Below are 25549 nucleotides of genomic sequence, written 5' to 3'. Positions count from 1 at the left end.
AAATCAAGGTCAGTCTCTCCAGAACCCTTCCAATATTCAAATTTGGGCATATCAGGTATGTCTGCCAAGTTTGGTCCAGGTCCATTGTTGGTGGAGTCCAGAGTGCTCTTTGATTGCAGGTGAGCTATACATCCCAGTACTTACAACTCCAAAATGTCCAGGCCAATTCCCCTTAAATCCCACCAGTATTCAATGGTATACATGCCAAGTTTGGTCCAGATTCATCATTGTTTGGGTTCATAGTGCCCTCTGGATGTAGGTGAACTATAACTCCTATAAATCCCTCCAAAGAGGTCATGAGGGTTCTGTGTGGCAAGTTAGGTCCAGGTCCATCTTTGCTGGAGTTCAGAGTGCCTAGTACCTACAATCCCAGTACCTACTAGGGAATCTAGGTCACAGTGCTCTGTCTTGATGCAGGGTGAACTAAAACTTCCATGCGGTTGAGTCAGTCCCCCAAATCTCTCCAGTCTGGGTTGCTGATGAATTCCTCTCTGTGTGCTGTGTGCCACAGGAAAGGGTAGGAAAAGCAGTGGGTGGGGTAATGCAAATTCCACACTAATGGAGAACCTTGGGATGCCTGCCTGTCACGGAGGAAACTCGTAAAATCTAGGATGAAATGTGGTGGGCTGTAGTGTTTGGGAAGGACATTGGCAGGGTTTGGGTTATATGTTCACGACACTCGCTATAACCTGCATGTCAGTGGTGGGAGGGCCACTAGTATCTTCTGAGTGTTGGGAGTTGCAACTGTTTGTGGAGGCATGAGACTGTCTGTGTAAGGAGACACCTCTGCCACATACATACAGATTTTCACTTTTATTCGGTGTATAGATAATTGTAATAATTTTGTGCTGGAAACAAAGTTTGCATACAAATATGTCACTGTCTCAACCATCCATGCTAACACTATGAAATTTAGGAGTATTTTGGCATTCTGGATAAGTGATGCTCAACCCGTACAAGGAATTCCAGATGGTAAATAATACCAAGTAGTTACATCCTTTCACTGTATTGAAGGCATGCTTACAAAGAGCCACATGGGACCTCCATGCTCTGACCATGTACTTGCTTACGTGTGGTGCTGTGAGGAGAGGAGAAGAAGAGATTGCTGTGGAGGAACGAGCAGTGGGGCGAGGAGGGCTGGAGGGAGGCAAAGATCTAGGGCTCTGCGATCCATCACTGTCACTGCCATGGCTGCTGGGAGGGGTAGGAGGCATCTGCACCAAATCATCTAATTTGGGAGGTAGAGGGAAAACATTAATAGTACCAACACTCATGCTCATAAAGAAAGTAAGTCTATGGATTGAGAAAAATAGGAAAGAAAAAAACATATCCAGGTGAAATTTAGGCATGGAGAATGGGAGGTGGATTGGTGATCAAGTTAATGCCAAAACAGCAACATGTCTTGCAAAAGAAACAGGTAACAGAGGGTGTCCCGGTTGCATGTGCCCTCCTATCTGATTTTTTCAACAGCTACCATCATATTGGGGAAATGACTAAAATCAGAAAACTGCATTCCTTCAACCTCCCAGAAAGTAAGATTCTCCTTTAAAGTGAAGTGTGTAACCTTGTTTTACAGAAAAAATGTGGTTTGGGTTTGTGTGTTCTGGTGCAAGGTAAGCACCTGAACAATAAAGATACAATAACTTGGAGGGGGAAAGGCCACAACTTTATTTGATTACAGGTGTAGACAGGGTTAGCCTATCCATGGGCCTGGATTCAAGCACTAATCAACCTGCCTGTATATCAGCGAGTTGGCAGATCCAGTCTAGTGCCAGATCCTCTAGGGATCTCATGAAAGGGTCCTGTTAGGCTGCCTCAGCTTTGGTCCCTCAGCCATCTGAGTGTGTGGAAAGCTTCAGCCCTCTGCTGTACCTCCAGACCACATCCACTGTGTGCTCCAAATGGGACCCTTTCAACCAATTCCTAGTGGACTGGTTACTCAATCCTAAATCCATGGCCCATGCCATATGCCATTATAGTTTTGTCAAAAAGCATCTGTGCAGTCACTCACAATTTTAGGATGGAGTAAACTGATCTTAGCTCGCTTTGACATCTGACTTTATACCAGGCTATCTGATCAGAGTGAAGACCACATCTGGGTTGCTCCAGCCAGGTAGATGGTGGCCTGTTGGCTAACTGTTCTGTTTCCCAGGTTACGAGTGAAAGCTAGAAAGAAGAATGGCTACTGCTGCTGCCCAATGGCAAACAAAGCTCTGCTACCACCCCCACCTGCAACCTTGTTGCCCAGGTAAGTCGGGGATTGCATTTATTTTAAGAGAATACACATTACTTTGGGTTTTAAAAACAAGTGGGGACTTCTCCTGATTTGTGAACCCCAAAAGGTCCTCATTCTACCAAAATTGTTCTCTGCTGCTTTACATTTGCAAAGATTAGGAAGAGTTACACAAAGACACCAGCACTGAAGTGTGCATTTAGTTTTCTAGACTCAAAAAGCAGTCAGTTTAAGTTTGTGGTGCTCATTTAAACAATGGCAATGGCTGTGAGTTAAAACTGGATTTTTGGGTGGCACACACGAAGTGATGAGTAAAGTACATCCTTTATGATCTCCTATGTCAAAGTTTTGGTACTGCTAGCATAAAATATTTTAAAACTAGTCTTTGGACTATTGCTGTCAGTAAAAGTAGATGTCCCTCATAGACTGTCTAATTATCTGAATAGATACAAGACAATTCTTTGTAAAATAGGGCAATCTAGGAATGACCTGGCATTTTTATTTTGTTTGGTACAAATAAAATGAGACACAACTGAAATTGGAAACTATTATTTCAGATATACTAGCACCACAAGAGACAGAACCTGCTGCATTTTGAGGAAATATGCAGCTGGATTTGTTTGCATGATTCATCTGAGCTACTGACTATAACAGAATAAACAGAGTTGCTCTATGTCAGCTATCAGGTTATTTGAAGTCTACTGTTCATGCTAATTACTGTTCCCATGAAAACCTTTTATTTCAGCAAAGTATCTTTCAGACTGTATTCTTGTTTTTCTTATTTATTTTTAGAATAAAATGTTTTGTATGCCTGCTCTTGACATATACATCTACTTCCTTCCCTCTGTTCTTTTTGAATGAGCTACATAATGTAATTGCCATTTTCCAGAGCTTTTTCACACTGAACAATTGTAGCATTATGATTCTACTTAACCATCACAACAACATCATGTGGAATTTGGGATTTGCAGTTTGGGGGTGGGGGGCACTTAAAAATCTCAGCCAGAGACTCCATTGGAGCCTAACGAAAATACAAATGCCAGGAGTCTACAGGATGCAACCATGCCAGTTAAACACACATTATAATAGTATAATTGTGTTCTGTGAAAGATCCCCCATCATGACAGCCATTCTTCCAGTTCTTTTGGACACTACTCTCTTGAAATGCCTGCCAGAACCTGGATTTGCTTAAGTGCCAGCTTTCCAGTGTGATCTACCAGTTTTCTGAACTGCTAATGAAACCTATTAAACTAGCTAAAGGCTACATTATAAAGAAATCCTATTTTGTTGAAATAAATAAGGAGTCAAATATTCAAAGTGCCTAAAATTTTGTGTGAAACATTGTTTATTCACTTCAAAATGAGTAGTCTGTACCTAAGAGTGATATTATATTTTAAAGTAAATAAATAAATGTGCTGGCTTCTGCCAACCAGCCCCCTCTGTGGTGTGTCATTACTGCCAAGCTGCATTCCTGATGTCATTATCCTTCAGGGGGGGAAATTGAGATCCTTTACAGTGATACATAAAATCTGGCCCCATATATTAATATTCTTCTAATGACTTGCTCCAAAGCAACTTACTCCCCAACCCCACTAATAAAAACACCCATTAAATGCACTGACAGTGGACAGAATTTTAGATCTCATCAAGAACTGAATTACACTGTTATGGAGCTCTGCAAGATACCATAAAAAGAATGAGCATGGTATAAGGATTTAAGGGGGAAATCTCAAAATCTGATAGCTGTCTATGTTTGTAGACTGGCAAACATCTAGAAAGCACAAGGACAGTGCAGGAGACTGCTCTGTGTAAGGTGAGTAGAGCCACCTCAGCCTCCTCCCTTAACTTGATTTTTAAAAATGGTATTTTTTAATTAGCAATGATAGCATGCATGCCCCAGACTCCTGGAGTCAATTTGGTTTTTGGTGTCACACTTTTGGTCCTTTCTCAAAGCCCTGGTGAACATCTGCTCTCCTTGTTCTCACTATTGCTACTGTTGACCTTCACTTTAAACTTCAATGTACTCTATATACGTGTTTGTCTAGAAATATTAGTCAAAAAAATCAACACAAAACACCTGGGTTGACCTATTCACAGGTCAATGCTGTGCTGTACCTTAACTCTTATCAAAAAAGGAACCACGATTATTATTATTATTATTATTATTATTATTATTATTATTATTATTATTAAGTTTATTTGTATCCCGCCACCATCTCCCCCGGAGGGGACTCAGGGCAACTCACAGAAATATCATATACAAAACAATAACAATGTACAATACACCAATAAACAATAACATGCACCAGTTATAATATTTAAACATTGACCAGAAAAATGAAACATACTTACTAAAACATAGAATTAAAAACTGTGAGGTTGCAATGATAGATTAGCAAAGTACACATTATAAGTTGCGAACTCAGAAACATCGATAAAGTGCCACAAATTCGTTTGAGGTCAATTTGGGATGAGAGGAACCCTGAGCTAATGTCAAGCTTTTAGAGTAGAGTGGCAAAAGGCAAGTCCAACCTGGAAGAATCTTAAAAAAGCAATTTTTCTTACCTGTTGGCACATTTAGAAACTGGTTCACCTCTCTGGGCTCAGCTTTAATTACAGGTTGGGGTGTCATCTCTATGGGAGCCTGTGAAATAATACAGATATGGAATATATTTTTCAACCACAATTTTTACAAACCTGAGTTATTTGTAAAATTATGAAATGTTTAATAGGTGCCATGCAGTTTTTGTGTCATTTAGGGAACTGGGCAAACCTTTAACATTTAAGTTAATTTCCCCGTAGAATGAAAGTTTGCAAGTCATCATCCAGAGGGGATTTTCCCTTCCTTACTTGACTGATTTAATGGAGCACACTAAACCTAAAAACAAAACATCAATGAACAGCAAAAAAGGAGCCCCGTTATATTCAAGAGTTGTGTTGTACAAATTTGATTTTAATGGTAGTTTGCCACTTTTGCTGATGATGTTAACTCTGTTTCCTATTTGAACGAGTAGCAATCAGTAAAATGATCTACACAGGCTTCATATGTTTTGCAAATATCAAGCACATATTTCCAGAACTGAAGTTTTGCATTCAGTTCTCACAACTATTCCAACCAGAGACATTCTCTTGGTATTTTTCTTTCGGATATCTCAAATATGAGCGATCTGTTTTTCTCTCTGAATTTCCAGCTTAGAATGGCATTTTCACCAGGATTAACCCACCCTGGGCCCCACTCTGGACTAAATCTGGCTTCTTGAGGGTCTCTGAATTTCCTAGATGGCCACATTTCTTTTCACATTATAAAAAAGGTTTGCAAATTCAGAGCTTTTTCCTATTCTAAAAAGTTAAAACGTGTCTTCTAAGAATTTTAAAGCAAAAACTGCTTTAAAATAAAGCTACTTTATTTTTTAGTTATGCCAATTTTCCTATAGCCTCATAATGGTTATTAGAGCTCAGATTCTTGACCCATTTTTCTAGTCCTCAGGACAGGAGGGAAGAATCTCAAGGCAAGAGCGCCAATATGAGGTGTATCAATACACATATACACATCTGTGTATTTGTTAGACTAGGTCTATTGAATTTGAATAGCATACTCTGTGCAATTGTGGCTGATCAATATATCATGCTTCTTTGTAATGTCATCCTTGTAAAATCACCATCACAACCCATGACATCACAAAGGTTCATTCCTTACCAGATTATCAGCCATTGTTTGATTCTATTTTAAATTATTCGTATAGTATTATGTATTATGTTGTTGAAACTGCATTAAATGTTTGCCAGTTTTATGTCTGTAAGCTGCCCTGAGCCTCTGGGGAGATAGGGCAGATTAGAAATTTTTTATTTTTTATTATTTATTTATAACCCTCCAGGGTCTTGGATTGTCCTAACATGGCAACCTTAGGCAATACGCTCTACTGGAATGTGGTGTTTGCAAAGCTTTCTGAAAGTAATTTTGGGCTGAAAGAGATTCCCTGTCTTTGATTTAAAATAAAGGATGTGAAGAGCCAATAGGTAATACCAAAGCTTGAACTTTGGATGCTTTGATAGTGAGAGGCATTCCCGGGGCAATGGACTCACCTCTTCAGGGACTGGCAACCTTTGCAGTGGGCTGAGGTTCAACATGGGGACCTCATTAGCTGACATCTGGGTCTCAGGGAGTTCAGGAGCCATGTTCTGCTCTTGCTTCACCATGATGGAACAAAGCTTGTGCTGGAGAGACCACATACCATTTTCCAACTCTACAAAAAGAACCATATCAAAGTCAAGTTAAAACTTAGCTATGCAGAAGGGAGATAGTGCAAGATTCATGCCTGCCCTCTCCACCAAATGTTTTCTAATATAGAGGAAAAGCTACAGTAGTGGCAATCTTACGAGCTTTATATTTAATAAGTCTATCTTTTGTTCAGTTCTAAAACAATTGATGGTCTAACTCCTCAAGAATGAACTGGGTATGTCCTTGCATGCAGGGCAACTCCTCTCTTCTAATCTTCTAAGGAAAGAAGTCAAGGTAATGTCCTTGAAAATGGTGTTAGACATGGCTGTTTGGGAAACAACCACCTATGGTCTTGCCTTGAGGAGTAAGCAAGCAAACTCAAAGATTAACAGTATTTGGTGGATTGAGGAGATCTGTGATTGAAGATGGATGATGTAGAACACCAGGGACCCATTTTATCTCCTTGGAGGTCACATTTCCACTAGCAAGCCCATTTTCTTCTGCAGTCCCCCCCCCCCCCCAAATAGTGACAGGATGTGATCACTTTCTCACATGAAGTTGTCATGTAGAAAGGAAGCTAACTCTAGAGAGGCATGTGAGACTCTGTCTTCTGAGTAAAGAAAGAGGACATACGTTCAGAAGGAATATCCTTTCCCACCTGCTGTCACAACTGGTTGACTCATTCTAACAAATTGTAGGGAAGCCTTGTCATATCATCAAACCTTATTTCATAAAATTAATGTCAATTTTAACAGTCTGTGGGATTTTTACTGTCTGTTTTATAGGAGATTAACAGGACTTGTCTGGAATCTGCAAAATACATGTTGTTCTTTGTATTGGTTGCAGACTGTCACTCCTCAACATTGATGCTTGGACACATGGTAGAATATCTGGTCTTGGCAGAAGCACTGTCAATTCTCCTGCAAGTTCACTATCAGCTGTACCATTCTAAGGTTAGAGGTTTGTCTTCTTTCTACTTGAACACCATAGAATACTGGTGAAATGAAAATCGGTATGTTTAAAAAATGAACTCCCCATGGTATGTTCATCTTTAATGAAAACTTCATGTTTAGAAAGAGAACTCGTCCTATTTTCATTTTCATCTTGATCCAAGTTATGTCAAGCAGGAGGTTTGAGTACAGAATTGACAAGTTCCTTCCTCACCAGCTGCTCTCTTTCCGACAGATGTTGGGCTCCCTAACAGATGTTACTTGCTAGAGCAGGCAGGTAACAAAGTGTGATGCTCTTTCCTGGCAGAAACTAACTGCACAATGACTTACAAGCTGAAAAGAAGATTTCATGGCCAATTGTGAGCCTGAGAAGAAATGAATGAGTTCTTCTCTGAACTTACATCCATAAGGTAATATAGGAAAGTAGGGTAGTAAAAGAAGCCCATGGAAGGTTGGTGGTTCAAATCTGGGGAGCAGGGTGAGCTCCTGCTATCAGCCCCAGCTTCTGCCAACCTAGCAGTTTGAAAACATGCAAATGTGAGTAAATCAATAGGTACTACTCCGGCGGGAAGGTAACAGCACTCCATGCAGTCATGCCAGCCACATGACCTTGGAGGTGTTTGCAGACAGCGCTGGCTCTTCGGCTTAGAAATGGAGATGAGCACCAACTTCCTGAGTCAGACACAACTAGACTTAATGTCAGGGGAAAACTTTTACCTTTACTACTAGGGTAGTAAAACAGACTTGTGACACTTCAGATCGTATCTGAATGTTACATAGGAGTTCCTTGCAAACAGAAAATAGGTAGGACAGAGAAAAAGTTTCTGTACCAGATTATCTCTCACCAGTTGTGCTTATTTTCTGTTTGCAGGGAGTCTGTAAATACAGGAAGGCATTCCAAAATACAGTCCCCTTCAGACTACATTTCTACATCACATTCCACCACCTTGGCACTGTATCACTTCTTTTCCCTACATGTGTTGAATAATGGCCGCACAACAGCCCTGCAAGGCAGGCCATTCACCAACCCTGTAAGGTATCCATTACATATGCCAGGGGTGCTCCTAGGCCATATACACAAAAGGGTAAAAAGAATACAAATGTGATCTATAGCCTACACATGGATAACAACCTCTCTCACATATTCCAGCCCTAGAAACCCTGTAACAGGATTTGCTTTAGGTTCACCATAAGACTTGAAAAATACATAATAACAACAATGTTACAGGAGTTAGGCTGGGATGATGAGGGGATAATACAGTGAAAATTTAAAAGCAATGTACTGTATAAGACTGGTGCTTACTTTTATTGGGATAACAAAAAGCACTTTCAAGTTATCTGCAGAAGCTACTTTTGAAGGCATTTTCTCAGAAATTATCGAACCCTTATGCCATCCTCTGAGCAATCCAAAGGTCTTTTCCCTCTCTTCAAAATTTTCAGAAAGTAATGCCCAGCACAAGTAATAGAAAAAGGCAACTTGTTCCATCCATGCAAAGAAAGCTGTTTTTTTCAACACTATAACCAGTAATGGAACAAATTACTTTTGAAAGGTAATCACCCATGCCCTGTTCCTTCTGTAGCCAAAATGGAACTATTGCTATAGAAGAAAGAGGGGCCAACACAGCAGAGTCCTGGACTAGGACTCTGGGAGATTAGGCAAACCCCTACACTGTCCTCCTTTTGTAGGGATTTGAAAACCTGGCTGTTCCAGCAGGCATTTGAGATTGATTAGTCCCTCGTTATATATGCCAAGTCCCTTGTTCGCCAGACAGTGTTCTGTTTTGCACTTCATCCACTTCCCTGGCCCTATGGTATGCCATTTGCACTATCCCTTGCCTAGCCTTTTTATAGCCTGGTCATGCCCATTTTAGAATTTTGTTTTTGGTTTTTGGTGAAACCTGGTCTGATGGAGCTCCAATATAATCTGTTTTACTCTGTAATGTTTAGTCTGTTTTATTTTGGTTGTTGTATTTTATGATACTCCTTCTGAATGTGTTCTGTTTTATTGATTGTGTTTGCTTTTATGTCTTGTGGACATTTGTCCCATTTGTAAGTTGCCCTGAGTCTCTTCGGGGAGGTGGTGGTGGGGTATAGGAATAAAATTATTATTATTTTACTGACACAAAAACACAGTATGACACAGCAAACAAGATGTATATGCTGGATTTCATATCACAAAATCACAAGTCATACACTTCCTAAGCATTTAGGACTGTGTGATGTATATTTGTATGATGTGCGCAGATCCAAGTAAGGTGGCCTTTTCCATTTGACAGATTGTGATTTTGTCAATGTTTATTGTTTTCAAATGCTGGCTGAGATCTTCTGGCATGCCACCTAGTGTGCCGATTACCACTGAGACCACCTGTGTCAGAGCCTTTGCAGTTTGATTTTGACGTCTTAATAATGGCCAAGTTTTCCTGTTGTTTTTTTATCAATTTGACTGTCACCTGGTATGGCAACATCAATAATCCAAACTTTTTTCTTTTCCACAACAGTGAGGTCTGGTGTATTGTGTTCCAAAACTTTGTCAGTCTGGATTCGAAAGTCCCACAGTATTTTTGAGTGTTCATTTTTCACTACCTTTGCAGGTTTGTGATTCCACCAGTTCTTTACTACAGGTGGTACTTGTGACATAAGTTCCAATGAATCATTTGGGGCACATAGTTGTGCCTCTGTTTGTAGTCTGTCTGTGCGATTTTCTTGCAACAGCTGAGGATATGATCAATGTTTTCATCAGCTTCCTTGCACATTCTGTATTTTGGGTCATCAGCTGATTTTTCAATTCTGGCCTTAATTGCATTTGTTCTGATGGCTTGCTCCTGGGCTGCAAGAATCAGGCCTTCTGTCTCCTTCTTCAGTGTTCCACTAGTGAGCCATAATCAGGACTTCCTTCAATTTTGTCAAGGAACTGCCCATGCAATGCTTTGTTGTGCCAGCTGTCAGCTCTGGTTTGTAGTGCAGTTTTCTTGAACTTTGGGCTTTGAGAAGTTTCTGATTTTTGACTTCAATCAAAGCAGGTTCTTCACTTTGCTTTACATATTCTGCCAGTGCATGTTTTTCTTCTTCGACTGCTTGTTTTACTTGTAAAAGTCCTCTGCCACCAGACCTTTTAAGCAGATACAGCCGGTCAACATCATTGCGAGGATGCAGTAAATAATGAACGGTCATGAGTTTTCTTGTTTTTCTGTCCAAATTGTCCAGTTTCACCTGCTTATGATGCCAGCAGTATATCTTATGACAGGTATGTCCCAGGTGTTTATGGCCTTGATGGTACTGCCTCCATTGAGCTTATTTTTGAGAATGTTTCTGATTATTATTATTATTATTATTATTATTATTATTATTATTATTATTAATTCCCATCTCAGCCATGGGAACCCCTTGGGTGACATTAGGAAACCCCCCCCCTTCTCTCTTAGATGAAGAGAAAGGCTATGGCAAACCCCCAGAATATATTTTTCCAAGACAATCCTACCATACATTTGATATAAGTTGGAGTCCATTTGAATGCACATAAAAAATAATCAGCATAACAAGAAACAACAAACAGGACTGTAGGAAGTTCAACAAATCTTTAGGAGGGAAATAAAGAAATGTGCATTTGAACACCCTTTGAAAACTGTCTACGGTAATTAAGACTGAAAGTGCTTTTGTGCTCTTGTGAAGGAAAAGGGAATGAGATGGAATATCTTGTCAGATGGAATGGTTGTTTTGTTCTCTGTAATCCTGAAAAGGAGCCATTCCTGCTGCAAGATTTTGTTCAGGAGCTACTTATAAATAAAGGAATGCATTATCGATGCAACCATCATCATATAAGAGCCTTTTAAAAATCCTCAACCATCCAAGGAAAGAGTTTCTGGAAATGTGATCCCAGAATGATCCTGTTTTCTGCCTCTATATAACAAGGCACAAAAAAGCTTGTGACACACAGTGTTAGAGGACTAAGCTAATTAATGGATGGCTTACATAAATTAGAACACTGCCAAGAATATGCAGAATCCAGGGCTCATATAATGCCAGGGGGTTGAAAGTCATCTTTCCCCTTTTCACTTGCGTTAATAAGCTTTGGAATATATCATTGTCAGTCATGGGTTGAACCTCAAAATAATACAATTAAAAGCTGATTATAATTTTAAGAGACAATAGACTCAATCTATTTTAGGTAACTAGTACTGGCACCATTATTTAGTAAGACAGAAAGCACATAGCAACATTTTGAGGATTGGGAATTAAACTAAGCATATAACTTTTCAGTGTGTTTCTGCCCTAGCTGCATATAAATTGGGGTGAGGGGGATATTACTTTAAAAATAAAAGGGAGGGTGTGTATACATAAACTAATCCAGAGAGAGAGAGAGATAAATTTATTTTTTGGACTACAATCTGCAAATTCCCTCAGACAGCATGGCTACTAGCCATGTTAGATTAAGGTTTCTGGAAGTTATAATCCAAGAAGAGTTATTGACTTTGTCATGAAGTTCACTTTCCATCAGATTGGTGCCAATGAATCCAGCTTACAGAAAGATGCCGTTGGGAAGGGACTGTGTGAACCATGGAGAAGACTGAGCACCTCTTCATTTGAACAAGCCCTTTATGCTTTGTTTTGAGAGAGGACTACAGGGACTAAGCCCTGATGAAATTAATCTTTCACTGTGAGAGTATTGGGGAAAGGTCGAGGAAGTATGAATGTAAACTCCAGTTGTCCATTAAATTCACTGACTAGCTCTTGGTCTTTCAGTCACTAATCTACCATAATGCGAGATATATATATATATATATATGTGTGTGTGTGTGTGTGTGTGTGTGTGTGTGTGTGTGTGTGTGTGAGAGAGAGAGAGAGAGAGAGAGAGAGAGAGAGAGAGAGAGTCATATTTATTTATTATTTAGAGCACTTATACCTCACGCTTCACCCCATTTTTCACCCTACTCTTGACCAATTTCTTGTTCACAGGCTTACAATCTAAAACAACAACAACCAGGAAACACAAGAAAACAGTAGTTTTCAAAGAAATAGCTATATTGGGACTTTATCACACAAGCTGTGCAAATTTCTATTACAGCAGGATAATAATGTGTTTGTCCAGAACCTATAGAATGTCATTCTCTTGCTGATGGTTCTCATCTCAATTATTGATGGAACACACCTTTTCACGGATACAATGGGCCTGTTCTGCTGCAGTTCGACACCAGCAGATATGTGGTGTGGCAGGTGTAACTCTCCTCCTCTCCCCTTCCCTCCCCCTCATATTCCAAGCATATTATTCCTTTCTTTTTTCATTTCCTTCACTGTTGAACAAGGGAGGGGTACAGGCAATCCCCAGCTTGCAAACAAGATCGATTCTGTAGGTTTGTTCTTAAGTCAGAACAGGTAGATTTTAAGTGTAACTCCAGCCATTTTTTAAAAGTTCTGGATAGCATAAAATAGTATTTATTTTGGGCTCTGTACCCCTGCTCAGAAGATTTTATCTCACTTTCTGTCCCTGTGACAATTGAATTTTGAAAATGTTGGGTTTTCATGGAAACAAGGATTAGTGATAAAGCTTCAGTGAAGACACCTTTTCCCCATGGTAACTCTTAAAGAAGTGGATTTCAATTCCTAGAGGTAGATTTCTCTCACTTCCTGTTGTCTCAATTTTTGCTGTAATTAGGAGTCATATGTAAGTTGGATGTTTGTAACTCAGGGACTGCCTGTATACTTGTTTTCTTTCTATCAGAGGGAATATTTCGGTAGGCAACAAATCGGGTTGGCAAAAACAGTTGACGGACAGCTCCCATCTCCATCACAAGCACGGTTATTGGGGACAAGAGAGAGGGCCTTCTCGGTGGTGGCCCCCCAGCTCTGGAACTCTTTCCCCAGGGAGATCAGATTAGCCCCCTCCCTGTCTACATTCATAAAGATGTGAAAACGTGGATTTTCCAATGTGCCTTTGAATGACGGCTTAGCTCCCAATCAGGCCTGCCCAGCTCTAAATTATTGTTTTGATTTTTCAGCACTTTACTCCCAGCCGTGGCCTTATAATCTGCATTTTGCATAAGCCCTTGCCCTGCCCTCTGAAATCTGATCATGCCCACTTTTTCTGGCTAATGGTTGTTGATGTCGGTTGATTATGAATTTTTATGATGTTTTTACTTTTCTGGTTTTAATTGTTTTAATTATATCGTTTATTTGTTATATGTTTTTAATTGTGTTTTACATTGTGATTCTTTTTTATGCTGGCCTTGGTCCTCATGTAAGCTGCCCCAAGTCACTTCGGGGAGATGGTGGCGGGATATAAGAATAAAGTTATTATTAAAGTGGGGAGAGCACATGCAGGTTTGATGGACATTCCCCATCCAATAGTTCTTATGGTCATAGAAGCTTCAATGTTCATTCAGGAAAAATAAAACCCTATTAGTAATGCCTCCTTTGCCCTAATTACCTCAGCAAAATAAGTGTTAACTCAAGAGTAAAAACCCACCTTTTCTAATCAATTTGAGCTGAATTTTAATCTTTTTTAATCTGATCAATTTGCTGTAATTGTACAATTCAAGCAAAAATAAAAAAGTTGAAAAGCATGTTTTTGCTCTGGAGGGCATACATGGGGAAGACGGGGAGGGCATACATGGGGAGTTAACCAGGTGGTGCAGAAGATGGGGTACAGGGCCATAAATTGCCAAAGTAGCATAACAGAATGATTGCTGAGAAGCATTATAGAGATATGGAATGTTCCCATTTGCTCCAACAATGTGATAGTTGTGGGATGGTGGTGATAAAGTTCTTAGTCTCTCAGTGTATAAAAAGGTGGAAGACAGGGGTAAAGAAAAAGAAAGAACTGTGACATCACTTTAACACTAACTGATTTTTCTTATGCATGAGCATTCCTGGACATAAAGCACTTCTTCAGATGAAATATTAGAAAAGGGAATGGCAGAGCAGAAGGGGATTAAGTCCAGCAAATGCTGACTGCTGTTTTCTCCTGAAAGGCCAGAGCAATGGCAGCTGGGATGGAGGGAGAGCCTTTCCTCAGCTGCTAGAATCAAGGCAGGATGCTGTTCTCTCTATGAATCAACTATCTTTCTTGACTGTATTTGAGTTTTTCAGAAAAATAGAGGAACATGAGTGTAATAAATTGTTCTTGTCATTAGCTGCTTCACACGCCAATGACTGAAAAATCTACCCACTGGTATTGTTTTGAGAAGATTGTGTATTCACTTTCTCCCGCCCTGTTACTATACATCTGTCACCCATATGGACTCCCTAAATATAAAACATCAGGGACTTTTTTTGTGCTGACATCCAAGCTGTTGGCAAAGTGTAGCCCGGTTCCCACATAGATGGACCTCATTGGAATGCCACAAGCACAAGAACAGAAGAAGGTCATGCTGGATGGACCCAAACACTGCCTATAGTATTCATACTATGGCTGTTCAGCCGTCCACAAGTAGGCCATGAGAAAGACAGAAGTGCATATGTATCCTCCATGTCACTCTCCTGAGCAACTGGTACACAAAAACCCACTATATCCAGCACTGGAGGTAACATAAATCCATCTTGAGTAGTAACTACTAGTTGAACCATACTGCTAAAATTTATCCCTTAACGTCATCCAAGCAACAAGAAAAGGATAAACGGTTTACCTCTTCTTCGTGCCAAGTCAATTTATTTAATTAATTTGAATATTCCTATGTATAGCGATCTCAGTGTGGCATACAATAGCATCCATCTGATCAATTTAAAACAACATGCAAAGAGATCGTGTAGTACCATAGATACTGAGAGAACATAGCTAGTCGCTAAGCTCAGGTACAAATTTAGGGTTTGTCTACAGAGACAAAATACTCTTGTTCACATCACATTTTCCTAGTGACCTTGTTAATCTCACATACATCATGGTGAGATCGGCATAGCTGGCCACACATTTCCCCCTTATATTTCAGTATAAGAGCACAGTCCACAACTTTCATCCTTTTCACCATTTTGTGCCAATGACCCATGTGAATATTTGTATTTCCAGTTCACTTTAAGTATATGGAGCCAATCACCCTTCTTGTCCCATGCATCTGCATTTCCTTAGGATAGATGGCTTGTTCAACCTGTTCTGTCCATTGCCAGGGGGAAGCTGGTAGAATAATAATAATAATAATAATAATAATAATAATAATAACAACAACAACAACAACAACAACAACAAAAACAACAATAACACAAAGCAGGGAAAGTCTTCATCAGAGCACACATAGTGACCTTTTGTGTGAGAATAGACATTTTAAAAGATGATGACAAATGCCTGAATCTGGGAAGGCTTTCTCGGCTGATACACCCACATTCCATCAGCCCACTGGAGATTTTAAAGGAAGAAATTAACTATAAAACATTGAAAAGACAGTTGCTCCCTGCTGTGCTCAGGACACCAAAAGCACTGACTTCAGCAATTTTCCATGGATACTATGTATGCAGTCAGATATTTGGAATGTGTATGATAGACAAGAAAGACTCATAATCTATGGATATAAGGAAGCTATTGAATTTACACACTTAAGTGTATCACAGTGCAGAGAATGGAACTGTCAGGAAAAACAATAACATATCCTCCAGCATTTTACGGGTCAAAACTGAGACACATGTGGCCAAGCAATATCAGACTGTGGTCAAGATGGCAGAAATGATTAATGCGAAAGCACACACAGTCTGTTGCAGTTTGCCTTTGCCTAAACCTATTGGAGAAGGAAAGATACCGCTCCCCTTCTCCACTCTTGCCAGGTAACCAGAGTGCAAACTACTTTTTCCTTTAGAACTCAGTCTGCAGCAATTGAAATAAGGAGAGAAGTGGGAAAGAGAAAATGGGACATTTTAAAAGCTGTTAATGAAATCCACTCCAGAATGAAGGAGCCCTGTGGTGCAACTTGTAAACTGCTAGGATATGTCCCCAGTTAAGATGCAGGATTCCTGCTCATCCAGTTTGACTAGTTACTTCCATTACTGCTCTCAAATTTGACTTGGGAGGAGCAGGATTTAGGAAGCTTTGTCCTGGGCAAAGGACCATGGAAGGAGCAGATTAACAAGGAGCATGTACATTCTGTTCTAGCAGTATAGGTGAAATAATCACAACCTACACTGGATTTACAACATCGCAATAATGTATGTTGGTGTTGTTATTGTCTGCCTTCATGTCATTTCTGACTTAAGATAACCCTAAGGCGAATCTATCGAGAGGTTTTCTGGGACTGAAAGTGTGAGTTGCCCAAATTCACCCAATGGCCAAACAGTGAATCAAACTCTGATCTTCAGAGTTGTAGTCCACTGCACCATCAACAGCAATTTCAGGTCTCCAGTTGCTAGTCTATATGCACCAAAAATTGCACAAACACAAAAGATAGAGTACAAATGTATATTTCAGTAGGAATCTTGGGGCAGGGGGAAGAACATATCATTTGCAGAAATAAACGTTTATTGAAGGAAACACCTTGGGCAACAGCCAACACATACCAATAGGGACAGTTGTTATGGTCAATGAATAGTAACTGACTCTGTGGGAGACAATTATATATGATTTCTAGCCAGCCATCTTGTTGCAGATCCCACTTGTTTTACTCAAATGTATAGCTCATTGACAGTTTGTATGAAGGGGTAATTACCTTGCCTTCCACCAGAGCTTGGAAAAGTTAAATACTTGGACAGCTCCTCCCCCAGTTCCCTAAACACCATGTCTGCTGGCAATGCTAGTTGCAGATCCTGGGAACAATAGTCCAAAAATAGCTTTTTCTGAGCTGTCTTTCAAGGATGATGGAACAAAATGCCATCATCCTTAATCTTACGGTGAAGCAGTTCAGTAAAAGTTTTACCATTACATGAGACATAATCCCACAAATGTTCATAGCTTAAAATCATGTTAAGCTATGTTAACCGATTTCAACCTTTCATTTCCAGATATGTTTTTATTATAATAATATATGTTTTTAGCCTTTCAAAGTTCATTGTATTTTTATGCTGTTGAAACTACTCAGATTGATTCACCACCCTGAGATCTTTAGATAGAGGGCAGGATATAAATAGTTAAATAAATAAACCATCTTCTTTCCAAGCAATCATATAATGAAAAACCCAGAAACCTACAAAAGCAATTTGCGTCCTTGCCTCCTCTCTTGTTCATGTTTGGGTGTCACTCAACCTGGACAACCAATGACCACATCAGGGAAACGTATTCCCTGCTTTTACTAAAGGGAAGGTCCTTTTTTGGGCCGGTCTCTTGTATAAACTGAATCTCTGCCATTCTCTTTTCAAGCCAACTGTTGTCCTTCAACCACCGGGACACCCACATGGTCCCGCAAATTACAAGGTCTGCTACTGGGATTGCTCTAAAAATATCTTGTCATCATGAATTATCCCAAAATGAATTGTTTTAAAAATAGGCTTTGGAATGACTGTTCCTCTCCGTCTCCTGTGGAGAAGTCCACTGGTAAGAAAGAAAGCCACTTAGTCTTCCACAAGCACCAATGAGCCCTGGCTGGAGGCAGCAGCCCCTGCTCCTTCCACACCCAAGACACAAGTGCCAGGGAGGGCTCAGACATCTGGGCACCCACACCCAATAACCTCAGAATCCCTCTAGACTGCCGCTGTGGCTTGCCAGAAGAGGGAAGGAAGGGGGTAAGAGGACACCTTTTACTAGGCCTCCTTCTTGGAGTGGGAATGGTACGCTCCGCAGGATTTTTCCAGCCAGGTAGCGGAAGGTTAGGCTTTAATGCACAGAGAGAGGCTTTGATTACTGGAGCAGACTTGTTTTCTATTGCTTCAAAAAGCAGGATCTGAACCAATGCATGGAAGCTGAAGTGAAGTCGCCCTTTCAGATAAACACTAGGAGAAACAGTCTGACAATAAGAGCTGCTTGGCAGTGGAAGAGAGACTGCCTTGGCAAGTGGTGAGCTTGCCTTGTCCGCAGGTATTTAAGCAGAGGCTGAAAGGCAATCTGGCAGGGATGTTTTTGTCATGCCTTGAATGGCAGTTCTGTATAGACTGAATGTATAGATTGAATTGTGAATAGATTAAATGACTTCCAAGGTTGTTTCCATCTATAGTCTTATGATTCTAAGTAGGAGCCTGAAGCCAGGAGATGTATGAATGCAGTCATCCCTCCTCACTTGTGGCTTTGGGTTTTATAGATATGATTGTACACAGATTTGATTATTCATGGATTTAATTTAAAATAAAATCCATAATAAAATAAATCCATAATAAAATAAAATAAAGTCTCTTGGTCCTCCAATATGATTCTGTGTTCAGCTTTCAGTGAACGTTGATCATAAAGCTGTGCTGCAAGACCTAGAAATTCTGAGAGAAGCATTTTCTTGGGTGAAATGTAGCAATTTCTTCATTTGCAGATTTTCTGCCTCTAGCCCAGGCATGGGCAAACTTGGGCCCTCCAGGTGTTTCGGATTTCAACTTCCATAATTCCTAATGGCCGGTAGGCTGTTAGGAATTGTGGGAGTTGAAGTCCAAAACACCTGGAGGGCCCAAGTTTGCCCATGCCTTCTTTAGCCTAGTGAATGTGACTTTACTGCAATCCCACACAAGCATAAGAGATGCATACATTTGTTCCAAAGGTTTTTAACTTAACATAATTATTTTTCTTTTTCCCCATTACAGAAAATTCCCAATAATTACAATTTTAATGATACGTTTCAGTGGATAATATGTGCTGAATATTTACAAACACTGGAAGCTCTTCAGTTCCCTGAATCCTGCTGGTGTCTTTCCAGGATTAATAGAAACAGAATGAATTCTGAACAATAAGAGGAAATTATGCAAATTATGTCTAAAGAACACACAATTCCACTTTTTTAAAGAGAATATAGCAAGAGGAGCCATGTCACACAGAGTACAAACATTTAGTTCCAAGACCAACATGTGCTTATAGTGTTTCTAAGAGTTGACTGGAAGAGTGTTTTAAAGGAAAGTGCAAAACTTTGAAAGGTTACTTTTTCAGATATAGTTGTTCACGAATTTAATCAATTTGGGTAAGGTGTGGGTCAAACTCAGCTATGCATTCACCGACCACACATCAACATCTGAAAAAGTATTTGTGTCATACTGTGTTTGACTGGAGTCTGGTCCCTTTAGGATTTGATCAAGATTAATTCAGTTTCCCTATATTTTAAGCTGGATATTCTAGTAACAATTCAAAAGGGAAAAAAACATTTCTAGGTTCCATTATTTTTTCCCATTACTTGTCAAAATCAACTATTATTGACCTCTAATTCTGAGAGGAAAGCAAATATAGATAAAATAAAATATTTATCCCCTGTATTTGCCTCATTTTTGTTTATATTCATGTTGGACACAATAAATAAATATTTGTTCATTTCTAGATTTGATAGAGATGCAGGAAGGATGAACTAAAAGCAACCCATTATGTATTTCCAAAAAAAGATTGCGTATTAACTATAGCTCAGAAGAGAGCAGACTTTAGGCAACCAGCACTGGTTTAAAATGTGGAAACATCTCTAACAATCTTTAGCGAATATAATGAGTGAGAGCTCAGCTTACTGGACAAGATCCAAGGTGGAAATTGTTAGTTATCACATTAAATGACTGTAAGACATAAATGTTTTCCCTCTCTTAAACCAGTCAGTGGGTGACTCTGCTGTGAGTCATGAAGCCAAAACCCCTGTTTAGTCTGTCATTGTAGCAGACCCCAATGGGGAAACAGAAATCACTCACACATCTGGGCTATTTTACACCATATATCAGAGTTTTGCTTTGATTAGAAATTGTTACATTATTGCTGCTCTGAACAAAAGAAAACAGCAAAGAAGGCAAATCAGAATTGTTTCTGTTTGGCTAAAACCTCCTCCATAATCCTATGTATGTCTTTATTATTGTTGTATGTCTTCAAATTGTTTCCAGCTTCTGGTGACACCAAATCCAATGTATCTTGGGCATTTATTGGCAAGATTCGTTCAGAGGAGATTTGCCTTCCTCTGAGGCTGAGAGAATATGACTCAAGGTCACCCAGTGGGTTTCTGTGGTTGAGTAGTGATTTGTCCCCAGCATAACAGATTCCTAGGGGCATCTATAGTGTAGGATAAATGCAGTTCAACACCACTTTAACTGTTCTAACTCAATGCTGTAGAATCATAGTAAATCTAGTTTGGTTAGGCACCAGCACTCTTTTGCAGTAAAGGCTAAAGACCTTGTAAAATTACCATTCCTATGACTTTATAAGATTGAGTCATAGAAGTTAAAGTTGTATCAAACTGCTATAACTCTGCAACTTAGATACAACCTTTTGTAGTTCTATACTTTGCACTACAGCAGTGGTTCCCAACCTGGGGTCCCCAGATGTTTTTGGCCTTCAACTCCAGAAATCCTAACAGATGGTAAACTGGCTGGGATTTCTGGGAGTTGTAGGCCAAAAATATCTGGGGACCCCACGTTGAGAACCACTGCACTACAGGATCTCAACCTAGCTATCGAAGAGACAGGGTGGAATATAAATAAAGATGATGATGATGATGATGATGATGATGATGATGATGATGTTTAAGTTTGCAACCTTATTCTCCTGCCTATTTTCCCTTTCCTGGGCTTTTCCTTTCTCGTTATAATACATCACTGAATTTCTCTAGATCGCCTATCAGAAGGAAGTGGGCTTGATGGGAAACAACAAGAGGCAAAGTATATACACATTTTCAGTTCAGTTGTATTAGTTATTTCACATTCACAAGCAATAATTTCAGTAAAATCACCAGCTCTGCTGGAGCCCCCGGTGGCGCAATAGGTTAAACCCTTGTGCCGGCAGGACTGCTGACCGAAAGGTTGGCGGTTCGAATCTGGGGAGCAGGGTGAGCTCCTATTTGTCAGCTCCAGTTTCCCATGCAGGGACATGAGAGAACCCTCCCACAGGATGGTAAAACTGGGCAACATCCTTGCAGACGGCCAATTCTCTCACAGCAGAAACTACTTGCAGTTTCTCAAGTCACTCCTGACATGAGAAAAAAACCCCAGCTCTGCTATCATCAGATGCATGCAAATCAATTCAGACTACATCAAGTGAGCTGCCAAGGGCCACATGTAACTGTAGTTTTTCTATACTAAAACTAAAGGCATGCGTAATTAATTCCATTTCTCTAATCAGAGAACATCTACCTTGACAGGAAATGTCCTTTTTCTGTATCATTTTGAATTTTCTTACCACTAAGGCTCTCAGAATCTCCTAGCTAACATGACTCTGGCCATGGTGGCTGGGGGAATCTGGGAGATCATGTTCAAAAAAAGTAACTTTCCCAAGAACCTGAATATGTGCCCATACTGAACTTACCAGTCTCAGCTCTGTTCCTCTCTTAAAAGCTCTATGGAGCTCTGTGGCATGAAAGCAAATGGGTTTTTAGATCCAGCAAGAGAGACCTGACACTCACCATTTTCTTCTGTCTTGACTGGCATGAGGGGGCTCTGTGGGGCAGAATCTCCACTCAGGGAGTAGCTGTGCTCTGCCTGGATGCCAGGAGTAGGAGGGTCCAGATCCATGTCCAGCAGAGGGTTCTTTTCAGCCAGAACAGGGTCATCAAAGAAACTGTTGAAGAGTTCATTAGAAAAGTCCTCCATGTTCTCTGAGAAGTGGTCGAAGCTCTCAGAGAAATGCTGAAAGAGGGACAAGTGAAAAAAGGGTTAGCATCACCTCCACAAAAGTCTAGGAGGCCTTCTACTAAAACATATTCCGGGCCAGACATATTGGGTGCCAAATTGTTTGGATGATAAAAAAAAAACCCCATATAACCATATTTTCTTCTTGCTGCAAAAAGCTAATGATAAAATGGCCAAAACCCACATTGATGCATCTGTTTACATGCCTTTCACACCTTAATTTGTTCCAGTTTACATCTCTCAATTTGTATGTACAATTTTACAACAGTTTTACATACAGTATGACCCTCCCCTCGTCTATAGTTTCACATACGCTGCAAGAAAATATGCCCGTCTCCAAAAAAATTGTGGGTTATTCCAGGTCCCTCAATGTGATTCTGCTGTGTATTTCCAGCCCATGCACAGTCAAAATATATGGTTAACTAATATCCACAATTTCAGGCATCCACAGAGCGTTTTGGAACATAATCCCCTGGAAATGGGGTGTCATATAACTTAGCAATGTGTTACAGGATTACTATCAAACATGCCTTATATATATATTTTATTGTGAGATACATTCTGTATAACATTTCAATTTAGAGCAAATACCATTTATCTATTTATTCATTTCTTTCACTGTATAGAAATCACTACTGATGTTTATCACAGCCAATACATAACTCACATATATATTTGTGCACTTGCATTTATAAACCCCAAATGGAAAAGGTTTCCAATGTATTTGTGTATAGATATTTAAAAATGTGCACAAGTACATACACAGATGATATCCATGTCTTGGCACAGAATGAACTGATATATGGATTAGTTCTTCAGGGTATATTTTACCTTATTAATCTCAGCATATTATGCCTCCATGCCTTTAGTAGTTCCTAGTCTGTTTCTAGGGGCCCCTGGTGGCACAGTGTGTTAAAGCGCTGAGCTGCTGAACTTGTGGACCAAAAGGTCCCAGATTCAAATCCTGAGAGCAGAATGAGCGCCCACTGTTAGCCTCAGCTCCTGCCAACCTAGCAGTTCGAAAACATGCAAATGTGAGTAGATCAATAGGTACCACTCCGGCGGGAAGGTAACAGTGCTCCATGCAGTCATGCTGGCCACATGACCTTGGAGATGTCTATGGACAATGCCGGCTCTTTGGCTTAGAAATGGAGATGAACACCAACCCCCAGAGTCAGTCACAACTAGACTTAATGTCAGGGGAAACCTTTACCTTTTACCTTTAGTCTGTTTCTATTGAGCCTTATCAGACTGATCTTAAATACTTCTTGCCACCACCCCAAGTCTACAGGAAACCAAAGCCTCGCCCCATATTATACACTACATCCTGCTCTTCCCTAAGTCTTTGTGGAGATTCCTTGCTTGTTCACCCACTCTGATGCTTTCACCACTAGTAATGGAGATCAACATTCGAGATTTCCATGGTGCAATTTTGTCATAGATGTCTAAAATCCATTTGCATAAGTGTCAAAGGTGAGTAAAGTGTGAAAGGTGCGTATGGTCGCTTCAAAATTAAAGGGAAGCAAGGACGAAACTCCTATATTTTGCAAATACGGCTGTTGGGATAACATATGCTCAACAGTATGATGCATCCTTTCCACCCTGGGATATATAAGACCAATTGTTTCCAAATAAAAAAAAGGAAAGGGGGGCATTTTAATTTCCTTTTGAAATTCAGGCATCTTTTGAATGTCCAGAGAGAATATCATTATTTCATATCATAACTGTGAATATTTTCTTTCATTGCTTGTTAAAGTATTTATGTCCTGTCTGATGCCACAAGGGCTTAGGGCAGACAAGTAAAAACATTCCCATAAAGTTTAAACATGACTCAGTGACTTCAACAGAACATCCACTAATTCAAAGCAACATTTCTAGTTATGTGCTTGTAATATTATTCTTTATCCCATTTATAACATTTCACCCCCCTCATTTGGTACATTACAAGAGAGGCCACTGAGCAATAGCCAAGAAATTCTTCGAGAATGAGCAAAGAATGGAGAAATACTTCAAATGTGGGATTTTTTCTGCACAAAGATAATCTTTGAGTTGGAAAGGACAGCAAGGGCTATCTAATCTAATCCTGTGCCATGCAAGAATATGCAAGTAAACCACTTCTAAAAGCTTGCCAAACAAATCTCTGTTAAAGACCTTAAAAGAGGGGGAGTCCATCACCCTCTAAAGTAGTCTATTCCACCATTGAAAAGTTATTACTGCAAATAAGTTGCTTCTAATGCTTAGGGAGAATCTTTTCTTGTCATTTGAATACATTGGTTCATATTCTAATTTCAGAGCAGCAGAAAACAAATTCACTCCATCATATATATGACATGCCTTCAGCTATTTAACACTGCTGTTATGTTTCAGCCTTCTCTTTTCTGACCTAATAATGATCTGAATCAGGCCCTCCAACATTTCACAGATGAAAACTGGGATAGCTATTGTCAAGCAGCATCACAGTGTGTCAAGATGATAAATGTTATTAATGAGGAAGAGCACATAAGCTAGAGGAAGTCTGCAGCAGATTGCTTTTCTCTAATTTTACTTGGAAGAGTAAGATTCCTCTCTCTTATCTCCTAGAGCAGTTCCAAACAGGACATTAATGTGGGCCCAGTCGGGTTTAAAAAACCCGATTGGGCCCACATCAGAGTCCACACACTGGCTCAACATCCACACTTTCTTGGGAGGAGGGGAGATGTTCTCCCAGTACTAAGACATCCAAACCACCCCACCCCAAAAAAGGGCTTTAAAAATAAAATTATTTATCCAATCGCCATTAAACTGCTGCCGGAGCTGTCCTGGCACATAGAAATGATGTCCAGATTTAATGGCAGCTGGGTAAGTAATTTTATTTTTAAAGCCCTTTGTGGGGGGGGGGGGGGGCGTTGGGAAGGGGTTAGAGTCCTCTCGGGTATTCCAGTCTGAATTAAAGTGAGCTGAGAATACAAGGGAAAGTGGAAAGGGGAGAAAGAAGTGCAGACATTTTAAAAGCAGCTGAGAAAGTGGGATGACACAGGATTAGTTCACCAGAACAGTCCCTGACAGTTGGAAGGTACGCTGAAGTGAGTTTTGTAGGATGCATTTCACCTGTAAATGTAACATCAGTAGAAGGTGAACAGCTGGAATAAAGTATGACCCTTTTTCTGGAAGCATGATTCCCCTTTGGAAGAATGTATACACATCATTTTGGAAAACAAAAAACAATACTAAAAACAGTTTTTCTAAAATGGCAGCATATGTTTTGTAAAAGAAGGCATTGTGTGGCATGGAAGGTGTAGTGCAGGAATGCCTACTCCGCAGGATAATATTTTAAATTTAATCATAATAAATGACATGCCTAAGGCCAACATTCACAAAGTAGTGCTAGTATTGAGTTACTCTGAACTTTTTATCAAGCTTAGAATTGCCATAATTTTTTTAAAAAAATTGTCCTTCATTTTTCCAGCTTTGCAGCTTGACACATAAAACAACACAATTTGAACAAGGCAAAAAGATAGATTGTAAGAAAGCTTTACCTGGAAAAGAATG

At 39.9% G+C, this 25549-nt stretch overlaps 1 protein-coding gene across 1 annotated transcript in view; it reads right to left on the bottom strand.

The window, feature by feature from the left end:
• The window catches only part of creb3l1 (cAMP responsive element binding protein 3 like 1), a 100915-nt gene that overhangs the window by 25887 nt on the left and 49479 nt on the right, over positions 1-25549 (bottom strand). The window contains exons 2-5 of the mRNA XM_008104748.3: positions 21796-22018; positions 6317-6477; positions 4799-4877; positions 1071-1228 (exon numbers count right to left, since the gene is read on the bottom strand). Of these exons, the coding sequence (XP_008102955.1) occupies positions 1071-1228; positions 4799-4877; positions 6317-6477; positions 21796-22018 (621 nt within the window). The remainder of the gene's footprint in view (positions 1-1070; positions 1229-4798; positions 4878-6316; positions 6478-21795; positions 22019-25549) is intronic.

The sequence above is a fragment of the Anolis carolinensis genome, chromosome 1, assembly GCF_035594765.1.
Source record: "Anolis carolinensis isolate JA03-04 chromosome 1, rAnoCar3.1.pri, whole genome shotgun sequence".
NCBI lineage: Eukaryota > Metazoa > Chordata > Lepidosauria > Squamata > Dactyloidae > Anolis > Anolis carolinensis.
The sequence above is the reverse complement of the archived record's forward strand: the minus strand, read 5'-3'. Positions and strand labels throughout refer to the sequence as shown.